Raw genomic sequence first — 25,787 nt, forward strand, 5'->3', positions numbered from 1 at the left:
AACCAGAGCTGAGTGCGCTGACTGAACAACTGGAATACAAAAATATATATCTTTTCAGACTTGCATCTTATGTATTTTGGAACTAAAAATAATTTAGTATTTTTACCATATAATATGGTGAATCATTTAGAAGCACAGCAATCAACACACACAAAATGCTGGAGAAACTCAGCAGGCCAGGCAGCATCTATGAAGAGGAATACAGTCGCCGTTTCAGGCAGAGACCCTTCGGCAGGACTTGTACTCTTATTTGTGATTAGAAGCACGACAATCTGCCGTGATTGCCTAGAATCTTGTCCCGTTGCACTGATTTCTTCTCCAAATTTCAGTTCCATTTGGCACTTAGAGATGAGATTCCAGACAGATTCTTATTCTCAGTCTGCATAGTTACTTTACCATTGTTGAAAGACTGCAACATGTTCCTGGCCTTCTGTACTTGATTTCCATAGTGATAGCAAAACAGTGTTAAGTAATTGTAAACTATTGGTGTTCATTCCTTTAAACTGTAGAAGCTGAAGTTAGTTATATAACATGACGACTATTTGTGAGGAGAGTTGTGACCTTGAAACCCCCAAACCTATCTGAATTCAAGGTCTTCACAGTAAAGGCTTGGGCTTCCTTCATAACAACAATAAGCACACTGTTGCTTAGTAACCTGTTTTCTCACAGGAGTGAAATGGAAACCCAACTTTGAGACAGTAACAATTTATTAGTAAAATATGTTTTTTGTTTTCTTTTAGTAAAGCAAGATAGACCAATGTTTTAGAGGAGAAATTTGTACTAGGTGATTCCAAAGCAGAGATAGTAAATGATTAATGAAAATGTACAACACTATCTAAATGATTTTCTGATAAAACTGAGTATTTTCACATTTTGTCTTCATAGCCGGTTGTGACTTTTTGCTTCCTTAAAATTATAGGCTTTCTTGACACTGTTCCAGCAGCCAGTGCTGTAAAGTTGTAAATTGGTATTCTGAATGCATATTCACAGAAATTTGCACAGAGGATTTTTTTGGTGAATATGGTTCATAAAACACGCTGACTGCTCTGGAAATTCATCTTCAGACTGATGTGCATTGGCTGAACCTAGGGCTTGGCTGGAACCACGAATGTCTCCAGACACTTGAGTCAAAGTGAATAGGGTGAAACAAGGGGATAGGAAAACAAGTTACTCCCATTTTCTTTTGTTGTTGAAACAGAAGAAAAAACACCTCTAGATCAGGGGCTACCAACCTTATTTATGCCATGGACTCCCACCATTAACCAAGGGGTCCGTGGACCCCAGCTTGGGAAACCCTGCTCGAGATGCTGGAAATCTGAAATAAGAGGAAAAGAATATTGGAAATACCTAGAAAATCAGTTGGTATCTCTGGGAAGAAAATAATCACATTTCTCTCCCTCTCCCTCTCCCTCTCCCTCTCCCTCTCCCCCTCCCTCTCTCTCCCTCTCTCTCTCTCTCCCTCTCCCTCCCTCCCCTGCCAGACCCTCTGAATATCACCAGCATTTTCTTTCTGATTTTGCTCTTCACTTTGCTACTTCTTTAGTGTTAGTGTCAGTGATATATGGAACCATGTGTTTGAATTTTTAGTTGATAGTATCCCATTTCCAATCTAAAATGGCAGGAATACACTGGCATTCTGATGGACCCCCAGCCCTAACATCAGCTTCCTGCCTACTCTTGGGCAGACAATGTTGAAAGTTCCTCACATGGTCAGTGATGCTTCCAATTTCGCTCCGGAGGTTGTTCATCACTCAGCATTGTATTTTTTTGTTTCATTCCCCTTTTTTAAAAAAACCTCTCAGTATCTGTTGCATCTTACTGAATTGTGATTTAAATCTGTGCTTCTGAGGTTGTGCACCCTAGTGGATTTCTGTATCAGCCTGTTATTCCATTTTTTATGACGAAATGTGCAGCTTCTTGCTGTCGCTTGACCAAATGCTGAAGTGAATTCAAAGCTAAATTATAAAGGATCATATCTTAAGCTGAAGTATGTTATCCAGCAGGCTATTATGCTAATAGATTAATTGATGAGAAAAAGATAACTAAATATCATTTCAGGTAAAGTCATACTTCTGAATGAAATCTTTTATCATGTTCACAAATCATTTCAGCTTTCACAGTCTCAACTCGTGAAATTGCTGTAACGTTGAGACTGAACTTTAGAATAGACTGCACAAGTGAATGCAGTTTCCTTTTCTCCCAAAGCCTGAGAAATCTGCTGAAAGTTAGTGTACAATCAGTTTGGGCAGCCCCAGTGGATGGTATTGTGCAGCTCTGAGTCTGTCACTCACTGGAACTAATTTGGCAACCTCACTGGAGACAGCAATATATGTGAAAGAGTTCCATTCAGCTTCTGCAACAAATTTGTGCATTAGATCTAAACCATGGTATTTCTCAGCTGGAGTGGAGAAAATTAGAAAACTCTAATTGGAAAGGTTTTTATTTTACTAAATGTTATGATTTCCTTTTTTTAAAAATTAAACTACTTTCTGTTCTAGATCTATGATTGTAGATTTTTATAACACATGCTTCAATTGGTTTATTAAATCTCCCACTCTCTTTAACTTTTTTTTTAAATGGAAGTTTCATTAATTTAGGAAATTGAGTAAATAAGAGACATCTTTATGGACCCTGTCATCCATTCAATTACAAATGTATTCCTTCAATTCCTGCTCCACAAATCTCCAGATCACAATGGTGAAATTAGCCCAGTAGGGAACTGTGTATGCATATATTAAAAACTAAATTATATAACAGTATAGTGCACTAATTTCACGCATTGAGTCCCCGCCAGCTCCCACTTTCCCTCCATTCTCCTGTATCTTTCAAAGATTTAACTAATTTATTTTTGGATATTAATATTCTGTTTTCAGACATGGCATTCCAATTCCAAACAGTCATCCATATTTCGCTTCTGATTATTTTGCCAATCCATTTAAGGGTGTGTCACTTGATTACCCAGTTTTCAACATGGAAATGGTTTCCTTACACTTAAACTCTTATCAAATTCCATCCTAGTTTTCTCTGCTGTAAATTGAATAAACCTGATTTTTGTATAAACTAGCTTCTCACCCTCAGGAATCTTATTTCGTACATTTTCAAAAACCTTGACATCCTTTCTAAAGAGTGGTGCCCAGAATTGTACACAGTGCATGCTGGAGTTGAATAAGTGCTCTGTACAAGTTCAACAAATCCTTATCAATCTTTGAGCTCTTCTTCTCTATTAATAAAGTTTTAGATCCCATATTTTCTTTGTAGTTTACTTTGGTAATCTGCATTTTTTATGAGATTTGTGTACAACTCCACAGCTCTCTGTTCTGCTAATTATCTTCAAAATAGTAGCTTTTTATCAGGTTTTCTGTTGCCTAATTCTTTCTGTTAAAGTATGACACATCTCTCTTTCTGTTGAAGTTCAATTGTCATGTTGCTTATGCTCTGTTGGTCTATTACTACCTTCCTCAATGTTTACTCCACTTCCAAATATTGTGTCACTTGAAACTTTTTAAGTAAGTGTCATGCATCCACAGTGTGTCCTTTAACTGAGACATCAGACTTTGATCCTGTCAACTGTCTTGAGTGAACGTAAAAGATTCAATAGCAGTTCATCATAATTTGGAAGTTATCCCATTACCTTGGCCAATACTTATTCCTCAATCAACTTTTTAAAAAAATGCCCTAATTATTAAAACCTTAATATTTGTAGAAGCTTGCTCTCTGCATCCTTGTTGCCCTATATCAAGTGGCAACTATAAGCAGATTTGACACATACCACATTGGTTATGACGTACCTTTATGAGGTCTCTTTCACAAGTTCATCTTGCTTTTTCTTTGTTGGTCTATGCTTATCCAGATGCCTATCAAATTTTACCTAAATCATGGAAAACTGCATGATTCGTAACATAAGAACATCAAATGCAGTGACATATTGAGCATCATTTAGACCAACAAAATATAGCAAAAATAGGAAGATCATAATAGTTTTTTTTATAATTTGTAAGAAGTTTGAAACCTTCCATTGTAACAATGTAGTATTAAATGTCACTCATAATTTAAAACCTAAATATATGCACATTAGTGTACATCACATCTTACTGAGGGAAAATAACATGATTTATAAGTATAATTGGAATTAAGGCATGACAGATAAAAAGGATGTTGTCTTACAAAATTTTTTAAAGTCAAATTTCAAAGGAACATTCGTATAATTACATGGGAATATATTTATGACAAAAATGCCAAGTAAAAATTTTGAGGGAAAATATTTCAATTATATCTGAAATATCTAAAATTTAAGTTTTTGAATGGTGTAAATTTGGAACTTCATTGCCTTCCAATGAAGCTTTGCTTCCCATCAAGGAAATATGGAATGTTGCTTGTCATTTTAAGTAGATTTTTGGACTTGTCTGTATGTGTAAATATGTTTTAAGTTACTGACAAAATGAAGAATCTTAATGAAGTTTTATTTTCTGGATGCGTATTATTTGTCTCTGATTTTTGTGTTAAAGTTCAATTTTTGTTTCAGTCTTTTAATTTTAATTCCAGTCAGATGACAGTTCCCCTTTACGGTATGGCGCTCAAATGTTCCAAGTGTGGAGTTATATCTTCAGCTGAAGTATCGGCTACAGTCACCAGTAATGCCATGTTAGTTCTTGTAATTTCAATACTTGATTTTAATTCTGTCTTCTGAAGGACATACCAATAGTTAATTATTGGTTTACTGAGCACATTGCATGCATGGGTTGTTAATTTTTTAAAGTTTAAAAAAAATCATCTTGTGCAGAAAATGAAATTGTATGATACTTTAACAGTAGTATGATCTCAGATTTGCTGACATCACTCATTATCACTTAATGAAAGCTTTGAGCGGCCATACATATCATCAATCCAGTTGGCTATTTATCCCCTTCCATTGTGGAGGTGGTACTAATTTCCAAACTGAGTTTAAACCTAACTACCGTGCAGTGATGAAACTTTCCTCACACTTGAAATGCAGTAAATGTAGTCATTACAGTTTTTTTAAGAGGCAATAATTCTTCATTCTAAACCAAGCAATGCAGTTCTATCAACTTGTATTAATCCAAATGGCTTCATTGCCTTGTATATTTTCATATTACAATGCATTACACTATTATTGTGCCAGTTAATCATCATCTTCCACCCAGGTTATTTATACCCCTACAGCTAAGACCATGGGATTTGGTCAGAGTGTTCATTTACCTCAGGCTACCAATTGGAAAACAAAAGGCATTTCTACCATTGAAGGCTTAAATTGGGTAATCGCAGTTTTCATTTATGTTGTTCCTGTATCTTAGGAAGATGTCAAGATGCTAAATGAGTGTAATCAGACAAGCATTCGACAGCAACCTGACGAATATTAAGGAAAATCTTAAAGTGGAAATAGAGGCAAAAAGGAAAAAAAACTTGAAGGGAATTTCAACAATTGGTGCCTGGACAATGGTACATCAATGGAAGTGGGATATGTAAGGGACTAGAATCAGAGCCAGGATCAGGCTTATCATCTCTGAAATATGTTATTTTGCAGTATAGTGCAATATTTTAAAAATTACTATAAGTTACAATAGGAAATATATAAAAAATAATGCATAAAGAGACCAAAATAGTGAGGTAGTGATCATGAGTTCATCAGTCACTGGCTAATTCTTTGTGATTGCATCATTATGTTGTGCCCAGGACAGATCCTCTGAGACATGTAATACGTGTGTGTGTGTGTGTGTGTATACACTGTGAATATGGTATACTGTAAAATATAAATACAACTAATAGACATCCACAGTATAGAGAATTTTAAATTGTACCAATCAGGCTGAGAAATATAATCGCTGTGTTGGTGTTCTTACTCTTGTGGGATAACGTCTTTCCTGAAAAGAGGGATCTCTCTGCTTGGCAGGTGAGACATTTGACTGTGAAACAATCTCACGTTCTGCGGCCTTCTCCATGATAGTTGTGGGAGTTGACTTGAGACTGCAGGAAATGGTTCTGACAGCTCTGGCAACCTTTCTTCTCTGACGATTAACTCTGTTTTCTTTAACTGATCAATATGTCATCTCCAGATGATATCAGACACAATCTCCACAATGCAGGAGAGTGGTCGGGTTCTGACTTTAATCTTTCCAAGTACTCACTTTTGACCAGCTCTGTAGTTCCTCACCAGGATTGCTTGTCCAGGAGTGAAACGTTGAATCTTTTTGTTTGAGGAGTCTCCAATTTGCCTCAGCTGTTTGTCCTGCACACTCCTTCTGCGAATGGGTTTGATGAGATCCAAATGCGAATGAAGGGACAACCCAGGAGTAGCGTGGCTGGTGAGTTTTTGGTTATGGAGTGTGCTGCATTGGAATAATTGGCGAGCTTCTGATTCAGTGTGTGTATGTATGTTTTTGACATTGCTCGCAGTACGTTCTTTAGACTCTGGGTAAACCTTTCCACCAAGCCATTTGTAGCTGGGTGGTATGGTGCAGACATAATATTTCTTACTCCGCTCATCTTCAGAAATGACTGAAACTGTAACCCATTGCCACTGACTAAGTGCTCTCAAACACCAGTCTTTGAGAAGAGTTATCTCAACACATCAACAGTGTGCAAGGCTGCAGTGAAGGCTACTGGGAACACTTCTGGGCATTTTGTAGATACTTGCAGCAAAAAATTTGTGTCTGTGAATAGTCTGGCAAAACCAACATGAAACCTCTGCGAGGGCAATGCAGGTTATTCCCAGGGATGAAGTGGCACTGTTCTTGACATCTTCTGGACGTGTTGGCATCCTGATCAGTACATGGCAAGCTGCTTGATCTGCTGATCTATCCCAGGCCTCCATATAATGCTTAGAGCTAACACTTTTATTTTGAGCCTCATGTAGCTCCTCAAATATTTTAGCTCTCCAGGAGGTACAACAACTCTGAATCGCCATGTAAGGCAACCATCGTCAAAGGAAAGTTCATCACGGTGCTGGTAAAATGTGGGAACTGTGATATCTGCCACACATTAAAACCATTTTGGGTGGCCATGAAAACCTGAGACAGTATGGGGTCTTTTCTGATTTCTCTTTGGTTCATCTCTGCCATAATAGACTTCTGATTTGCATAAGGAAGATTATGTCAAGAGGGTATTCTCTTTGTAAATTTTTCAGGTATTTCCTTCCCAAGAGTAAATTGGAGAATCCACCTGCACTTCCGTGATTAGTTGTCCTTTTGAATGCTATCGTATATTTGTGGCCTCCTGGTAACAGAGTCCATTTCTGCATTCCTTATGTGGTTGTTAGTGTTACACTCTTCTGTGAATTGAAAATGGACAGTAGTGGTAGGTGATCAGTAATGAGGGTGAACTCTCTCCCATACAAATACTGCTTGAAACATTTTATACCTCAAACCAGACTTGAAGCCTGTCTGTCAATCTGTGCGTAATTTTTCTCTGCAGTGGTAAGGGAAAGTGGTGCAAAGCCTTCACCTCCATCACTCCTAACATGTGACATGACTGCACCTTTACCATAAGGCGAGGCATCACAGGCAAGCTTCACTGGATGATGTGGATCATCATATATAAGTACAGTGTCTGAAGTCAACTTTACCTTTTTGAAAGCCACCTCTCACTGTCCGTTGCCATTTCTTCCCCATCTTTAGTAATGAGTTCAAGGGGAGGAAATAGTAGCGAGGTTTGGCAGGAACCTATTATAGTAATTGACAAATCCTAAAAATGACTGCAACTGTGATATTTCCTTTGGCCTTGGGGCATCCACCACTGCTTGAATTTCCTCAGTGCACTTGTGTAATACTTGTGCATTGATGGCGTGATGACAGTAAGTGATACTTGGCTTAAAGAATTCACATTGGTTGCGCCATGCTCTGAGCCCAAAATCATCAAATCTTCTTTACACTGTCTTGAGATTGGTAAAGTTCCTTGTCACTCTTACCAGTAACAATGATATCATGCAGATACTTCGGAGTGCCTGGGCAGCCTTGCAGCGCCTGGTCTACACCTTTCTGCCAGAGTACAAGTGCAGATGCTACTCCAAAATAGGCTTTTTAAAACAATAGAGCCCTTTGGGAGTGTTTATGGTGAGAAACACTTTGGACTCTTTCAAGTCTGTGTGTAGGTAGGCCTCAGCAAGTCCACTTTGCTGAATTGTTATCTTCCAGACAGGATGGCAAAGATATCCACTATCCTGGGCAGAGGGTATTAATCTACTTTCACTACTGGGTTGATGGTGACCTTAAAATCATCCATCCTTCTTGTCTTCGGGGACCAGTGGCATTGCCCATGGTCTCCAGTTAATCTTCGAAAGAATTCCTTCTGCCTCCGTGTGATTTGGCTCACTGGATACTTTACCATAGATGATACAACGAACCAGACGGGCTTCGCAAAACTTGGGTGTGGCATTTTCATTTACACTATTTTACCCTTGATACATATGAGTTTTCCAATGTCATCTTTGAACAACGCTGTGACATCACCCAGTACCTTTTAGTTGACTCTATTGCAGGGGATGTAGCGCACATGCCCGCACATTGCTGCCTCTCCTGATTTTACCACATACAAGTGCAATGTGGCTTGCTGTTTTTTTTTAAAAAACGTAAACACGAGGAATTCTGCAGATGCTGGAAATTCAAGCCACACACATCAAAGTTGCTGTATTTCACTGCTACAAATGTCATTCTCACAGGAGTCATCCTTTTTCCAGAGTAATTTCCTCGTTGAATATCTGCAGGCTTCAGTTCAGTATCTTTGAAATGCTGTTCAAACTCACTTTGTGGAATAACTGAAACAGCCGAGCCAGTGTCCAATCTATTTTAATTAACTTGCCATTCACTTCTGCTGTGACCATATTGCTTGCCTGTTATTAGTTTTCATACTGTAGATCTCAAGGTTACTCAATTCTGTGTCACTGTCATCACTAGCAAATTTTTCATCAACAGCAAGCAAATTAATGCTCTTTTTGAACTCCTGCTTGATATTTATCATTTCCTTTTCCCTACGCAGTCCATTTATTTTTGTTGCCCGACATGCTCTTTGTCTTCACCTTTAAATCTGCATATGTATGGTGTATGTAAGCCCCTGCCACCATGATAACACTATTTGTTGGCCAGGCAGTTTTCTGTTTGGACATTGCAAATTTGTTCACACTGACTGCAACTCGATTGCATCTCTCTCTGCTGTTTCCATTAATACAGCTATTTTATCTGCTCTCTTAAATGTAAGTTGTGCTTCAGTTAGGAGCTATTTTTGAATGCTTTCTTGTAACATTTTGCAAGTAAATGATCCCTCAGTGCACCATTAAGGTCATTAGTGAACTGCCAATGTTCTGATAATCTCTTCTATTCAGCTGAATTAGATTCCCCTTCCTTTTGATTCCGCTTATAAAACCTAAAGCATTCTGTGATCAACATTAGTTTTGGTTCTAAATGTTCCTGCATTACTTTTAATATATTATCAAAACTCATTTCATCTGGTTTGGTTGGAAGAGTCAAACTTCTAAGCAATCTTTGTGCTTTCCAACCTATTACACTCAGCAAAACTGGTACTCGCTTCTCATTGGCTATTCTATTTGCTTCAAGATACTGCTCAAGTCATTCAGAATACATAATCCATTTATCTTTTGTGCAATTGAACAAGTCTATCTCTCTGAAGTAGCTAGCCATTTCTCTTGGTTTTATTTATTATTATTATTATTATTATCACCTATGCTCACTTTTTATGAACCTGTGAATTCTATCTATTTCTTGCCTTTTTTGAAACTCAAGTGTCTTCTCCTCTTGCGAAGGAAGCATGCTGTGATTTCTTGAAACCTGAATGTATTGCTGCACATTTTTTAACACCGATGTCTTGGTTGGCTTCAACAGGTGTGTAGTCATTCACGTACTTCGTGCATACAACTGTAATTAATAATATAAACAACTACGAATACTTAAGGCACCAATGTCTTTACAATATTATTCAAATATTACTGAAGTATTAAATACACAATATTGCTGACTGTTTACAGCATGAGACCATAAGATATAGGAGGAGAATTAAGCCATTTAGTCCATCGAGAACGCTCCACTATTTTCCTCTCAGCTGTAATCTCCTGCTTTCTCCCCGTGTTCTAGCATGCCCTGACCAATCAAGAATTAATCAACCTTTGCCTTAAATATACATAAAATCTTTGCCTCCATAGCTGCCTGTGGCAAAGGTTTCCACAGATTTGCCACTCTCTGGCTAAAGATATTCTTCTTCATCTCCATTCTAAAAGGACACCCCTCTATTCTGAGGCTACGTCCTCTGGTCTTAGACTCTCCCACCATAGGAACCATACTCTCCACATCATCTCTATCAAGGCCTTTCACCATTCAGTAGGTTTCAATGAGATCACCTCTCATTCTTCTGAATTCTAGTGAATACAGGCTCAGAGCCATCAAACACTCTTCATATGACAAGCCATTCAATCATTTTTGTAAACCTCCTTCGAACAGTTTCAGCACATCCTTTCTCAGATAAGGGGCCCAAACTGGCTCACAATACTCCAAGTGACGCCTCACCAGTGCTTTATAAAATTTTGCCTTCTTCCAACATCAATCTAACCTTTCCCTCCTACATAGCCGTCCGTTTTCCTTTCATCCACGTGCCCAGCAAACAGTCTCTTAAGTGTCACTAATGTATCTGCTTCTACCCCCACCCTTGGCAGCGTTTTCCATGCACTTGCCACTCACTATGCTAAGGAAAAGGCCTACCTCTGACACCCCTGCCCATGTTTTCCTTCATTCACCTTAAAGGTTTGTCCTCTTGTATTAGCCAGCACAACATTGGGAAAAAAGCAATGGCTATCAATTCTATCTATGCCTCTTACCATCTTATATATTTCTCTCGTCTCTCTTCATCCTCCCTTGATCCAAAGAGAAAAGCCCCAGCTTTCTCAACCTTTCCTAATAAGAAATATTCTCTAATCGATATGGGTAGAGCTGCGTAACACTAAGGGGCAGAAGACGCTGGTGGGAGTTGTGTACAGGCCACCTAACAGTAGTAATGAGGTCGGAGATGGTATTAAACAGGAAATTAGAAATGTGTGCAATAAAGGAACAGCAGTTATAGTGGGTGACTTCAATCTACATGTAGATTGGGTGAACCAAATTGGTAAAGGTGCTGAGGAAGAGGATTTCTTGGAATGTATGCGGGATGGTTTTTTGAACCAACATGTCGAGGACCCAACTAGAGAGCAGGCTATTCTGGACTGGGTTTTGAGCAATGAGGAAGGGTTAATTAGCAATCTTGTCGTGAGAGGCCCCTTGGGTAAGGGTGACCATAATATGGTGGAATTCTTCATTAAGATGGAGAGTGACATAGTTAATTCAGAAACAAAGGTTCTGAACTTGAAGAGTGGTAACTTTGAAGGTATGAGACGTGAATTAGCTAAGGTAGACTGGCAAATGACACTTAAAGGATTGACGGTGGATATACAATGGCAAGCATTTAAAGGTTGCATGGATGAACTACAACAATTGTTCATCCCAGTTTGGCAAAAGAATAAATCAAGGAAGATAGTGCACCCATGGCTGACAAGAGAAATTAGGGATAGTATCAATTCCAAAGAAGAAGCATAGAAATTAGCCAGAGAAAGTGGCTCACCTGAGGACTGGGAGAAATTCAGAGTTCAGCAGAGGAGGACAAAGGGCTTAATTAGGAAGGGGAAAAAAGATTATGAGAGAAAACTGGCAGGGAACATAAAAACTGACTGTAAAAGCTTTTATAGATATGTAAAAAGGAAAAGACTGGTAAAGACAAATGTAGGTCCCCTACAGACAGAAACAGGTGAATTGATTATGGGGAGCAAGGACATGGCAGACCAATTGAATAATTACTTTGGTTCTGTCTTCACTAAGGAGGACATAAATAATCTTCCAGAAATAGTAGGGGACAGAGGGTCCAGTGAGATGGAGGAACTGAGTGAAATACATGTTAGTAGGGAAGTGGTGTTAGGTAAATTGAAGGGATTGAAGACAGATAAATCCCCAGGGCCAGATGGTCTGCATCCTAGAGTGCTTAAGGAAGCAGCCCAAGAAATAGTGGATGCATTAGTGATAATTTTTCAAAACTCGTTAGATTCTGGACTAGTTCCTGAGGATTGGAGGGTGGCTAATGTAACCCCACTTTTTAAAAAAGGAAGGAGAGAGAAACCGGGGAATTATAGACCGGTTAGCCTAACGTCGGTGGTGGGGAAACTGCTGGAGTCAGTTATGAAAGATGTGATAACAGCACATTTGGAAAGCGGTGAAATCATCGGACAAAGTCAGCATGGATTTGTGAAAGGAAAATCATGTCTGATGAATCTCATAGGATTTTTTGAGGATGTAACTAGTAGAGTGGATAGGGGAGAACCAGTGGATGTGGTATATTTGGATTTTCAAAAGGCTTTTGACAAGGTCCCACACAGGAGATTAGTGTGCAAACTTAAAGCACACGGTATTAGGGGTAAGGTATTGATGTGGATAGAGAATTGGTTAGCAGACAGGAAGCAAAGAGTGGGAATAAACGAGACCTTTTCAGAATGGCAGACGGTGACTAGTGGGGTACCGCAAGGCTCAGTGCTGGGACCCCAGTTGTTTACAATATAAATGACTTGGATGAGGGAATTAAATGCAGCATCTCCAAGTTTGCGGATGACACGAAGCTGAGCGGCAGTGTTAGCTGTGAGAAGGATGCTAAGAGGATGCAGAGTGACTTGGATAGGTTGGGTGAGTGGGTAAATTCATGGCAGATGCAATTTAATGTGGATAAATGTGAAGTTATCCACTTTGGTGGCAAAAATAGGAAAACAGATTATTATCTGAATGGTAGTCGATTAGGAAAAGGGGAGGTGCAATGAGACCTGGGTGTCATTATACACCGGTCATTGAAAGTGGGCATGCAGGTACAGCAGGCGGTGAAAAAGGCGAATGGTATGCTGGCATTTATAGTGAGAGGATTCGAGTACAGGAACAGGGAGGTACTACTGCAGTTGTACAAGGCCTTGGTGAGACCTCACCTGGAGTATTGTGTGCAGTTTTGGTCCCCTAATCTGAGGAAAGACATCCTTGCCATAGAGGGAGTACAAAGAAGGTTCACCAGATTGATTCCTGGGATGGCAGGACTTTCATATGAAGAAAGACTGGATGAACTGGGCTTGTACTCGTTGGAATTTAGAAGATTGAGGGGGGATCTGATTGAAACGTATAAAATCCTAAAGGGATTGGACAGGCTAGATGCAGGAAGATTGTTCCCGATGTTGGGGAAGCCCAGAACAAGGGGTCACAGTTTGAGGATAAAGGGGAAGCCTTTTAGGACAGAGATTAGGAAAAACTTCTTCACACAGAGAGTGGTGAATCTGTGGAATTCTCTGCCACAGGAAACAGTTGAGGCCAGTTCAGTGGCTATATTTAAGAGGGAGTTAGATATGGCCCTTGTGGCTACGGGGATCAGGGGGTATGGAGGGAAGGCTGGGGCAGGGTTCTGAGTTGGATGATTAGCCATGATCGTAATAAATGGCGGTGCAGGCTCGAAGGGCCGAATGGCCTACTCCACCTATTTTCTATGTTTCTATGTTTCTTATCCGGGTAGCATCCTGGTAAATCTCCTTTGCACCCTCCCTAAAGCTTCCACATCTTCCTATAAGGAGGTAATCAGGAATTAATACAGTACTTCAACTGTATTTTAACCAGAGTTTTACAGAGCTGCAACATTTCCTTGTGGTTCTTAAACCATATCCCCCTGAGAAATAAAGTCCAGCATACCACACACCTTCTTAACCAACTTACCAACTTATGCAGCAACTATGAATGTGGACCCCAAGATCCCTCTTTTCCTCCAGTCTGCTAAGAATACTGCAATTAAATTTGTACTCAGCCATCAAATTTGACCTTCAAAAGTGTTTCACTTCACACTTTTCTGGATTGAACTCCATCTGTCACTTCTTAGTCCAATTTGGCATCCTGCCTTGCTCTGCTGAGACCCTCCTTAAGCTTCCTGGCTATCTTGTAACTCTTAAAATCCCTGTCCGATCGTTGCTTCCCAATCCTTAAATGTGCTTCCTTTTTCTCTTTGACTAAATGTCCATCTTTCATGTTAGCCATGGTTCCTTACCTTTCATGCCTCGTGGGGCAAACATGTCCAGAACCCCTTGCAAGAGCTCCCTAAACACCCTTCAGATCATCATTATACATTTCCCCAAGAACGTCTGTTCCCAATTTACGCTCCCAAGTATCTGCCTCCTAGCATCATATTTAGACCTCCCAGAATTAAGTACAGTAAAGTACTGTCTCACACCGTCTGTTCCTATCATTGTCCAGTACTATGTTAAAGGTCAGGGAGTTGTGGTCACTGTCTTAAATTCATTGCTCATTAAGAGATCTATCATCTGACCAGGTTCATTGCCTAAGTACTAGATTCAGTTCGGCTTCTCCTCCCTCCCACAAAGTATCAGAAGTAGTATACTTATTAATGAAGGGAACGGCCACAGTGGTACTCCTCATAATCTGTGTATTTACTCTCCTCCTCCTGACCGTCACCCAGCTACCTGCCACAGCAACTTAGGTGTGACTGCCTTCCTATTAATCAACTCCTCATTCTCTTGAATGATGTGTAGGTCATCCAGCTGCATTTCCCTACATGGTCTGCAAGGAGCTGCAGCCAGGTGCACTTCTCTCAAGTTTAGTCATCAGGGACACTGGAGGACACCCCAACTTTGCACATCATGCAAGAGGAGCACACTGCATGATAGTAAAAGAAGAAAGAGAAACTTACCCAAAGCATTTTTAAGGTCAGGAATAAATCAGTTGGTCCTCAGTTGTGCTCTGCTATCTGTAAGATCATGGCTGATCGATTGTGAAGTCAACTGCACACTCACTCTTAATTGCTGCTGATAAATTATATCCCTTCTTAATCATGAACCTATCTACATCTGTTTTTACATTATTTTCAGACTCTCCTTTCACCTACCTTTGAGAAGGACAATTCAAAGCACTCAGAATATATTTTTGTCTTACTTAATTCTTAAATAGGCTTTATTTTTAAATAATGACCTTTAGCTCTAAGTTCTATGTTCTCCCACGAGAGGAAACATCTTTTTTACCCCTGTCCTATCTGGATCCCTTTGCATCTGCATATTTCAATCAAGATACTTCTCATTCTTCTAACCACCATAGCCTTCTACAAGCATAGCTTAGACAACTATAATAACCTGGGCAAGGTCTGGTAAGTATTTTCTTAATTGCTTTCAGCTCATTACCATCCTTCCTTTAAAAAGGAGCCAAAGCTGCAACAATGCTCATCATCACTGAAAATATATTTCCTGATTTGTATTCAATTCCGCTTACAATAAAAAAAATCATTTTGTTGGTTCTACTTGCTTTACCTGCTTTGCTTTGTGAAGATTTGTCTGCATCTCAAAGTTCTGCATCATTTAGATAATATATTTAATTTTTACTTCCAAAATGCAGAAGGTCGCATTTTCTTTCAGTGTACTCCATCTAGCCACATTTACCCATTCAGTTGACCTACTTAACATCATTTCTGTTGTCTTTATCAATGCAATTTAAATCAATCATATGAAGATGAGCCCTTCAGCGTTGTTAACTGTGACACATCACTCATCGTCAAGTGGAAAAAGGCCTATTTATGCCTATTCTTTGTTTCCTGTTAGTCAGTCAGTCATTTATTCCTCCAAAATAGATATACTGTCCTACTGCATGTATGATGTTCCAATGTGGATGGTATCTCCTCACCCTGCCCACAGTTTATGTTGTATACCAGGTGGAGCAGTAATGAATTTAACTCCAGATTTTTATTTGGGGAAGAGTTTTGACAAATGATGAGAATTTGGAAGCAAAATAATCCATTGTTATAATTGAAAAATCCATATATGCACAATTACTACGTAAGGGAAGTACAATGGCTGAGAAATTCCAGTTAACTCCATTTTGCCCATAGTTGTCACTGACCTGAGAAAAAAGTTGTCATTTAATCTGAGTGATTCCTCAGGTAAGAATCTGGCTCCAGCAGTCTTTGCATGCAACCTCATGGACAGCTGTATTATGAATGGCATCCCTCATGTGATATTAAAGTTGGGAAATAAACAAAATTAGATTTAACCACTGAATGACTTAAAATGTGACACTTGGATAAGTTGTGCCTTCAGCCTTTTTATGTCTGATTTTATATGAAAATAACAAATTCCAAAAAAGATAGAAATAGCCTAAGGTACTGGATCATCTAGTTTGCCAAGATTTTTGTATCTGGTGAAAGTTCTGGAATGCCCTTGTGGAAATTCAAGACCACTTTTCACTGTTTTCTATTGAAATTTGTCTTTTAAACAGATGCAAGTAGAAATGTAATTATTTGCATTATAGGAAATTCAATCATTTTCTTCACTTGGCTCATTTAAACATTTCATGTTAGGTTTCCTGACACATCTCATATATTGTTCAGCTTAACTAGGCAGTGTCATTTTTGGAGTTATCTGACAGCTGAGGTATTTTCTTGAATGGGTCCTGTCAGAGTTGTCCTTCCCTGTGGATAGAAGATTTTGTTTAGAGCGGCTCATTAACATTGAAGCTATGTGACCCTGGAGCACATTTTTGAAGCTGAGTGGTTGGAAGGCAAAAGAGATAGAGCAGGAGTCTCAGTAATAAGATGCATAATTTATTTTTCTTTCAATATCATAGACTTCTTTAGCGGAGAAATAAAATGGGAGCAGCTTCATTTGTTTTCTGCCATTAACGTTTCTGAATTTGCAAGTGATCCCATCTTATATTTTCACTACAGATAAAGTTAATCCATCACACAGAAAAGTAATTATGGGCTTGATATTCTTTTGAGCTACATGCAGCAGAATTCGAAGGAAGAGAATTTTTTTTGTCATATGGATGTTAATCATTAGGATTCTCTCACTTAGACAACTGTAATGCTCAGCTATTGCCAATAACATTATTAAAGTCTGTTGAGGGTGTTATGTCCATGGCTGAAATATTGTATCTTCAATTCAAGTTTCTTCATGAGACATGCCTGAATTAGGAATATTCCCCTTGGAGTGCACTGTGACTGGAAGAATGAAAAAATGGCACAGATTACTCTGAAAGAGAGAGGGAGGAGAGGGGCTATTAAGATGAAATCCACCATGATTCTTCAGGGACCTTTAATATTGCCTTATAAACAGCTGCTCTACAGAAAAGACTCACTTGTTGAAATGGGATACATGTTACAAGCTTTATTCGATCCTCTTTAGCTTTAGCTTTGATACTGCTTTAGTTTTGGATGCCAAAGTCACTGTGGCTGGGAGCATGTCAGTGTATTTTCACTATAGTTTTACAATGTGCATTTTATGTTGAGTTGAAACATATGGCTGCACATGGATTATGAGATTTAGCCTGGCACAGCAAGCCACTGACTATATTCTTGCTAGCTTTTGTGCATCGCTAGCCATCTCAAAGATGTACATAAGAAAGAACTGTGCCCTTCCAACATCATCTAGGTGTGACATGGCACAGTCCGCTATGCAGGCTAAGTTCAGTATCCCTATAGCAATAGTCATAATGTTACCAGTCTGTGTAGTTCATTGTGTTTTTTTTTCACCTTGAGCAACCTGAGAACATATTGGAGTGGTATTACAAAATGCAAACCCTTAGATTATTGCCTTCCGCAGCTTTGATGTGAACTTGTGTGAGAAATTCTGGGCTTGCACCACATTAACATGGTGTTGGTTGAATCCTTCAGTGGCAGCTTAGCTGAGGCCAGCCAGCACTTGTATATCTTGGGTTCCTTTCAGTCAGGCTTCCATTGTACCAAACCCAGCAGCTGCATTGAATTTTGGAATTGGAATTGGTTTGTTATTGTCATATGTACTGAAATACAGTAAAAAGTTTGCCTTGCACACTGTTCATACAGATTAAATCATTACACAGTCCATTGAAGGAGAACAAGGTATAATAGGAGCAGAATGCAGAATCAAGTGCAACAGCTACAGAGGAAGTGCAGTGCAGGTAAACAATAAGGTGCAAGGTCAATGTGCTCTGCAGTACATAGCCTCACCCAATGGTTAAGTTCCTACCAACGTTGTCCTCTTCCTCCTGCAAGCCAGGTGTACCCAATGACTCACATTGTATCAGAACTATCCTCTAAGTCAGGGGTACCCAAACTTTTTTATACTGTGGACCAATACCATTAGGCAAGGGAGTCTGTGGACCCCAGGTTGGGAACCCCTGCTTTAAGCTAAATTGTAAGTTTCTGTAGCTAAAGATGTGCCGCCTGTATGAACTATTGAAGTAGAGTTGTTGACATGTTCTATGTGTCTTCAGATTCACCCTTCTACTACCATCTATCCAGATGATAAATTATGACTCTCTACAGTGTGATGTTCCCTTGGACAACATTGGTGGCGTGGAGAGGGGAGACTTGCAGCATGGGCAACTGCTGGTCTTCCATACAACCTTGCCCAGGCCTGCGCCCTGGAAACCTCCGAAGGCACAAATCCACGGTCTCATGAGACTAACGGATGCCTATAAAGGTGTGAAGGAGGACAGTGTGAGATTATTTTGAGTGGGTGATGGAAGGAGAGAGTTCCATGCCTGTGTTGTTTTCTGCTTATAAAAGAGATTACTGTGGGATGAAAGGTGTAGAGGGTGTGAAAAAGATGAAAATGAGGATACCAACTTGTCATCTGGTTACCATCATCTTCCAGTAACAAGCTATACACTGCCTGCTCCAGTGATGGTCATTACTGTATGTTCCTGTCACGTAGCACTGATGCCTCCAGTTATGCACCATCTTATGCAGCAAAAGAGCGAAAGCTGTCAGGCACTGTGGGGCAAGGGCAACATAACAGGCATAGCTGCATACTTGATATATGCAAGCTGTAAAATATGGTTCTGAGATTTAACAGCAGTGTTGAGACAGCAGATGTTACGGAGCACACAGAGGCGAGTGATATATATTAATTCATGGTGATTATTAGTGAGCATTTTGTCAGGGTGTAATGCATTGAGATGGTGTTGGTTGGGAAGACGGGTTCAATTTTCAAGTGGTTGAGCCCATAGTGATACATCCAATGAGTCCTCAGACTTGGGCCCTTCAAACCTGTTTCCTCCCACTGCTTTCTGCTGAAGTGTTTTCATGTCCTGGCCCCAGCAAATTAATCTTTAATGTTTTCCACCTTCTGGCTAATGCTGTAAATCTGTGAAGTTATAATGCCAGCCGTCAGGGTATGCCCAGCTCAGTTACCAGCTCCACGTCACCTGCCTGCACCTATTTCAGCTACAGTGCATCTCTCTACCCAGCCCTTTAAGATGTGATATGGTGCTAGTCATCCTTGGAAATGAGCCATTGTTGTGGTGAAAAAATTGAACAGAATGGTGATCTCTGGCTGCTCAATAATGTCTTTAAGAGTAGGAAGCAGAACAATTTATTGTTTGACCACAAAGGTGTCTCATTTCATCACACCATTATCTTGAATGTACAACCAAAGAATGTTCATTACTCATTACAGACAGCTCTTGCAAATCACAGTTGGCTAAATTCAAATATGACAGTGAGGGCATCATGTATAAACATTTGATTTCAGTGTACAGCAAATGTTGGATTCAGCAAGAGTACAAAAAAGACATCAGATGGACTTGGGTAAAATTCCTTTGCAAGTAAGTACAACAACCAGCATAATTTAACAATCATTAGGGCCCTGTTAGATAGACTCTAGTGGTCTTATCCAAGCTTGTGCATTGCCAAGTTTAAGCATTTCCAGTTTATTCATTCAGAAGTGCTATATAACATTTCATTACTAGTATCATACTGAGATTTTTTTTTAAACAAAGAGCAATAATACTGGAAGTACAAATGTACTGATAATGTTCTACCTGTGACTTCATCCTACTAGGGTCTAGTCTCAGGATTTTCCTGAGGTTTTTCTTTATTTGGTGTTTAAACTTCTCCCTCTAGATAAGGCTTTTGGCCCGGAGGTAAATGAATGTGAGAGCAAAAATTGCAAGATGAAATCCTCTGAAGAATAGCCAGAAACTACCTCTCCCAGGCCTGGCAATGAGACTCAATTAGCTGCCAAGAGAAAAGGACAAGTGTTCTTGTAGCATGGAGATCTCAACCTGCTGCTAAAATGGAATCGAGTGCTTTTGATCCTGCATCCTCGCCAACTTTGACAAACTTTAAGAATAAAAATCCTAGATACATGAAATTTGACAGGCATCTTGCCAATCCTGGGCATTTGATTTTTACATCCCTTAGCAATCTTCAGAAATGTGCAATTGGGGCTGGGGGAAAAATTGCACACAGTCACAGATGTACAAGTTGGTTATTAAATTGTGAGGAGGAGAATCTATCTCAGGGATTGTGAATTTTTCTGTAGCTTGCAAATTCTGAAAATAGCATATCACCCTCCACTTTCCTGTAATATTCATAATGTTGCTGAGTTAATTGTCTGTTACACTTGCCAACAACAGATCAGTTTAGTAATTAACTGCACAAGTACCCTTTTATCCATGTAATTGTTATTAATGATTACTAATTAACCTTTCTTATATAGGTAGTTAACATTTAAATATATGAGCAATTTGTTTTCATGTCTTTTATTGGAAATTTTAAGTAGATACATATTTTCCTTGATGCTGTTTTTCTTTTTGAAGTCTTTTCTGGCTTCCTCTTTCTCTACCTCGCATTTGAAAGACTCAGTGTATTTCGATTCATTTCTTAGCCTGCTTCTCACCCTCCTGATTTCTTGTTCATTCAGACCTCTGATACTTGATGCCCTGAGCTATTTTAAGTTTGCATTTTAAAGAAAGCTGTTAGTTAATAATTACAAAACCAGAAGGTGTAAGGACTAGCCTGAATAGAAGCACACATGCTGAGATGCTTCCTATGACCCAAATCAGAACCATTTTGTTGTTTGAGATAATTAACCATCTTAATTTGTTGAATGCATGCATTTTCTTTCTCCTGTTTTTAACCACAATGTTTGTTGATGGCATTGAAGGACAAAAATGCATTTTAGTAACATTGTGAATATGCTGAAGAGATTGATGACTTTCTTGTGTGATTGCTTGTTATAAGGTGATTTTTCTTGCAGGAAAAAATATTTATGGTACAATCCTTAATTAGTTATTATTTGTATTCTTCGAGAAGAAAGAAAATCCGTATTTGCAGGGTTTCCATAAAACATAGGAGCAGAATTAGGCCATTTGGCCCATCAAGTTTGTTCTGCCACTCTTGATTTATTTTCTCACTCAACCCCATTGTCCTGCCTTTCCTCACACCCTTTGACACCATTAGTATTCAAGAAACATCCTCACTAATCAAAATGAAATAAATACCTTTTCCCCACATTTTTCAAAGTGTTTTGTAGACTGTGGAGAACCATTTGAAGTGCATTCACTCTTACAGGGAGAAGTGAAAAAGGAAATGTGCACTAACTATCATGAACAGGATGTCACAAACTGTGATGATTTGTATAGTAATTTTGACAGAGAGTTAAACATAACCACCTTCACTTGATGCCTTTTTTTCATATCCATGTAAAGAAGGTAACAAGACCCTGAATTAACACATCATCCAAGAACAGACACCTCCAACATTGCATTGCAATGGTAAACCAACACATTGGCCGGCTTTATTTGCTAAAGGTTTGAACTTGCAACCATCTGTCTCAACATTTTGATAGATTCCCTGAGATAGCAAGAAACTTTAAAAATGTTCAGGTGAAATGATGAACATAAGAGAATTCTGCAGGTGCTGGAAATTTTGAGCAACAAGACAAAATGCTGAAGGAACTCAGCAAGACAGGAAGTATCTATGGAGGGGAATAAACAGTCGACGTTTCTGGACCTGATGAAGGGTCTTTGCCTGAAACATTCACAATTTATTCTCCATTGTGGATGCTGCCTGAATTGCTAAGTTACTCAAGCATTTTGAGTGTGTTGCAGGTAAAGCCATGGAACCCTCACCTCAAAGATAAAAGATTGCAGATTGAAGTCTCACTCTGGAAATTTATTCAGGCTGTTCTGCTCAGTACAGTATTTACAGAGTGCAGCATTTCCTGGTGCTGTCTTTCATATGTGATATTGAACTGAAAAAAAAAATCTCCATTTATTTGGAAATAAAATACAGAAAAAATAATTATAGGGGCGTGCATGTTTCAGTGACCTTACGTAAATCAGATTAACTTTATTATCACATTTCTCTTTATGAAGGTTTGCTTTATGTATTTTGGCTGCGTGTTTTCAATGCCACACTTGAACAATATTTCCATGGCCGTAAGTGGCCATCTGCAAGCTATAAAAGACTGTACATCATATAAATGAAAATCATTTTGATGAATTGCTTTATCAGAGATTTCTTGTGATATGGCAGGACCTGTAAGCAAATGTTTCCAAAGCATTTTTAATATTGTGTTCCATATCCCAGAATGGTTGATCACAAACCTGTTTCCCACAACTTTGCCTCTCCCCATGCATCGTGTCAGTGGGAACTATGTGTTTTTAAATGTTAAGTTTACATTTTAGGCAGACATTTTAAGTATTCAAACTAAAACAGACTTGCCTTGATGGCAGCCCAACCAACCTGAGGCTAGCTGGGTTCATAAAATCTCTCCACCAGATTCAACGAAGTTGAGCACTACAAATCTGCTACTTTGTTGCCAATCATCTAAATTCTTATTAATTGTATGTTTGGATGTGCCAATCAAAACATGATTTCTTAAATCAAAAGTTGCAGTTTTATTTATTTGCATTTGAATTGTACATGTTTAAACTACTTAAAGCCTGTCTTTTGTTCATTTATTTTGAACTTGCAGTTAAGATAGCAAAATTCAACTTTTCTGCAGTGAAACAGAATGAGAATCATACTTTTTAGGATTGAGGAAGGTGTAAAGAAAATAATCAGTTACTATTTTTTCAGGAGGTATAATAAGATTGCAGCAGAGTTTGTTAAAGTTGCAGGATGTATATTTGATAGATCACATCTTCTCCCACGTCCTTTCATTATATGCATCTCATTGCTGGTAATGACAGATTGTTATTTTCTTCTCAAAATGTTTTCAAGTGTATTGTGTGCAAAATAATTACACAGTTTTATGAAACTCTAGGTGGCATTGGACCAATTAGTTTAACAAAGCAATTAAAAGGCATTTTAAATGTGTAATATTGCAAGTGAGGAACAGCCTTTCTCATAGAGCAAGTTAATGTGTAAATTAAGTATCTTGACCAAGCTGAACTGTTTATTGTTAATGTCAATGGAATAAATGTAAACCTTTCAGCAAACAACCAAGGATTGCTTTTTCATTCTTTTTACACATTGGAATTTGCATGATCATTGGTAATAGTTCACAACATTGGGGATTTTTATTTAAATTGTAGTAATTTTTTAGCATTTCCCCTTTATTTGAATTTTATTATGAAACCACACCCTTTGTGAATAAAGTTGATCTAATATTTAGAGCTCAGTTCACATTTTCTACCTGACATTTTGCTTTCTCTCTTTGCAGGGCATCTTTGTGGAGCTCTTGTGTTGTTCTCCCACTCTTAGCTCTGACCTGGATGTCTGCTGTCTTAGCCATCACAGATCGAAGATCAGCTCTATTTCAAATCCTCTTTGCAGTCTTTGACTCTTTGGAAGGCTTTGTCATTGTAATGGTCCACTGCATTTTGAGAAGAGAGGTATGTCACATGGAAATACATGTGAAATTAAGGGGTCGGGGATAATGGATTAGAGGATTGAAGCTTACATGTGGGAAATGTTGCAGAGATCTGTTTACATATATGTATTTGGAAAGCAAATAGAAATGGGGAAAAACGATTAATGTCAAAACTGTGTTCAGTTTGCATGTATTTCCTTTTCAATTCTGGTTGTGATATCTTCTATGTGCTTCAGAAATATAGAAACAGATAAAAAAAATCCTGCCACTGTTTATGATGGCAATCTTGGATTTTGATGTTATGCTTCTAATAATCAGGAGGTTTATAACATTTGAACTGAATAATTTGAGGGAAGTTGGTTACTTGATTCCAAATAAAAAGCTATTCGGCACAGAAAGGTTATTTTGTTCCAGTGTGTGGGGTACTGATAATATTGTTCTTGTGGGAATACTCGGTTGAATAACTTTAAGTCATGCTTGTTCAAATCTGCCACGTGGCTTTGACAGTCTGTATTATTCTAAAGCACTTTCTAGAAATTCCCTCCCATTGATAAGAGCTTAAACATACTATATAGTAGCATTAGTAATTCGTACTCTTCCTCCAAAATTCTTTCCATTGAACGTGTAGAATATAGACGTAGCGATACCATGATTATGAAGCTTGTTTGGTGCTACCATCTAAGAATGAATTTCTGGGGACTTTTTAAATTTATCAGTTCCACTTCTTGATAAATACTGATAACTGAAGATGTGCAACAATATTTGAATCTAGAAAAGAGGAAATTATTCAAAATGCTTTTGCGTTACGTTAAATTTAAAGTATTAAAAATAAACTATAGATGACAGCAAATGGAGATGAGAAAATAGCCGTGAATGGGAAAATACTGGTGAAGTGAATTGTGTGAAATACTTGTATTTTTAAAATCTTTTTTATTTCACTTGCATTAATTTAATATTACTGTAATAATGTGATATTACAATAGCTTAGTTAATGCCTGTGGAAGGGCAGCATTTTTATAATATTTCTATATGTGTGTGTGTGTGTGTGTGTGTGTGAGAGAGAGAGATTACCTGGTTACATTTATTTATGTGTGTGTCTGTGTGTGTCTAAATTGAGTATGTTTCAAAAAATCATATTAATTCAGGGTGTTGGCAGTCTGTTAATTAATACCTCCTCTGAGTACATCAGAATAATATATATATAAATTTGGGCCAACATTATAAGACAATCAATAATATATGCAATCAGTATTTGAGGAACAACTTGGTTTACTTTTTTAGTAGTAAGAATTTAGACCTGCCAACCACATGCATTAGTTGGAAAGACGAGCATAGACACATTTAAGGAGAACTAAATAAGTACCTGAGAGGGTAAAGTAAGGAGGGCTATACTAATAATCTGGAATGAAGTAGGAGAATTGTGTGGAACATCAATTTTATAAATTTTATCTGTGGGCTAAATGGCATGTACGTTTTCTATGTACAACATATTGGTATCATGCATCAATAAATGTGATGTGACAGCTATAAATTTAGTGTAAGTGCTCTTGTAACTGGGAAGGTGAGCTGGTGTCAATGTACATTTGTGAAAGTTAGAAAACCAACTGTTTTATTGTGAGACTTGTTAAATGATTGCACTTCCTTATTAGTGTTTCTTAGTACAAACTAGATCTCAGACTGAACATAATAGCTGGTAGTATGATGGTATGAATAATGTTTGGGTCTGATAGTGGACAAACCATTGATATTATTGATTAATGATGATTTTAGTTTTGTATTTATAGGTATATTGCGAAAATTAAGCTGTAGTATTTCCAATACATAAATCCTTTACAGGGGGAAAATATGTTGCATAAATTATGCTCCTTATTTGTTTGAAATTAAAAGCAGGATATTAAAACAAATTATTTTAAAGGGTTTGATTACATGTTGATCCAGTGTCATTTGAATAACAATTTGAATGCCAGTGAATCCAATTGCTGGTAGCAAAATTGAAGTAAGGAAAAATGGTATTCATGTAAGGAAGGGAATTTATAAAGATTTCAAGTAAAAATATTTTCTTGAACCTTTTGGATACTAAGAGTCCTATGTGGATTTTGATGCATGTTTCTTTCCGTCACATAGCATTTATAGATTGATGCTCTGT

General features: G+C 38.3%; 1 protein-coding gene across 1 annotated transcript in view; it reads left to right on the plus strand.

The window, feature by feature from the left end:
• The window catches only part of adgrb1a (adhesion G protein-coupled receptor B1a), a 289,509-nt gene that overhangs the window by 221,544 nt on the left and 42,178 nt on the right, over positions 1-25,787 (plus strand). Inside the window, exon 18 of the mRNA XM_072259584.1 lies at positions 23,492-23,663. Within this exon, the coding sequence (XP_072115685.1) occupies positions 23,492-23,663 (172 nt within the window). The remainder of the gene's footprint in view (positions 1-23,491; positions 23,664-25,787) is intronic.

This window comes from Mobula birostris, chromosome 1 (assembly GCF_030028105.1).
Source record: "Mobula birostris isolate sMobBir1 chromosome 1, sMobBir1.hap1, whole genome shotgun sequence".
Lineage (NCBI taxonomy): Eukaryota > Metazoa > Chordata > Chondrichthyes > Myliobatiformes > Myliobatidae > Mobula > Mobula birostris.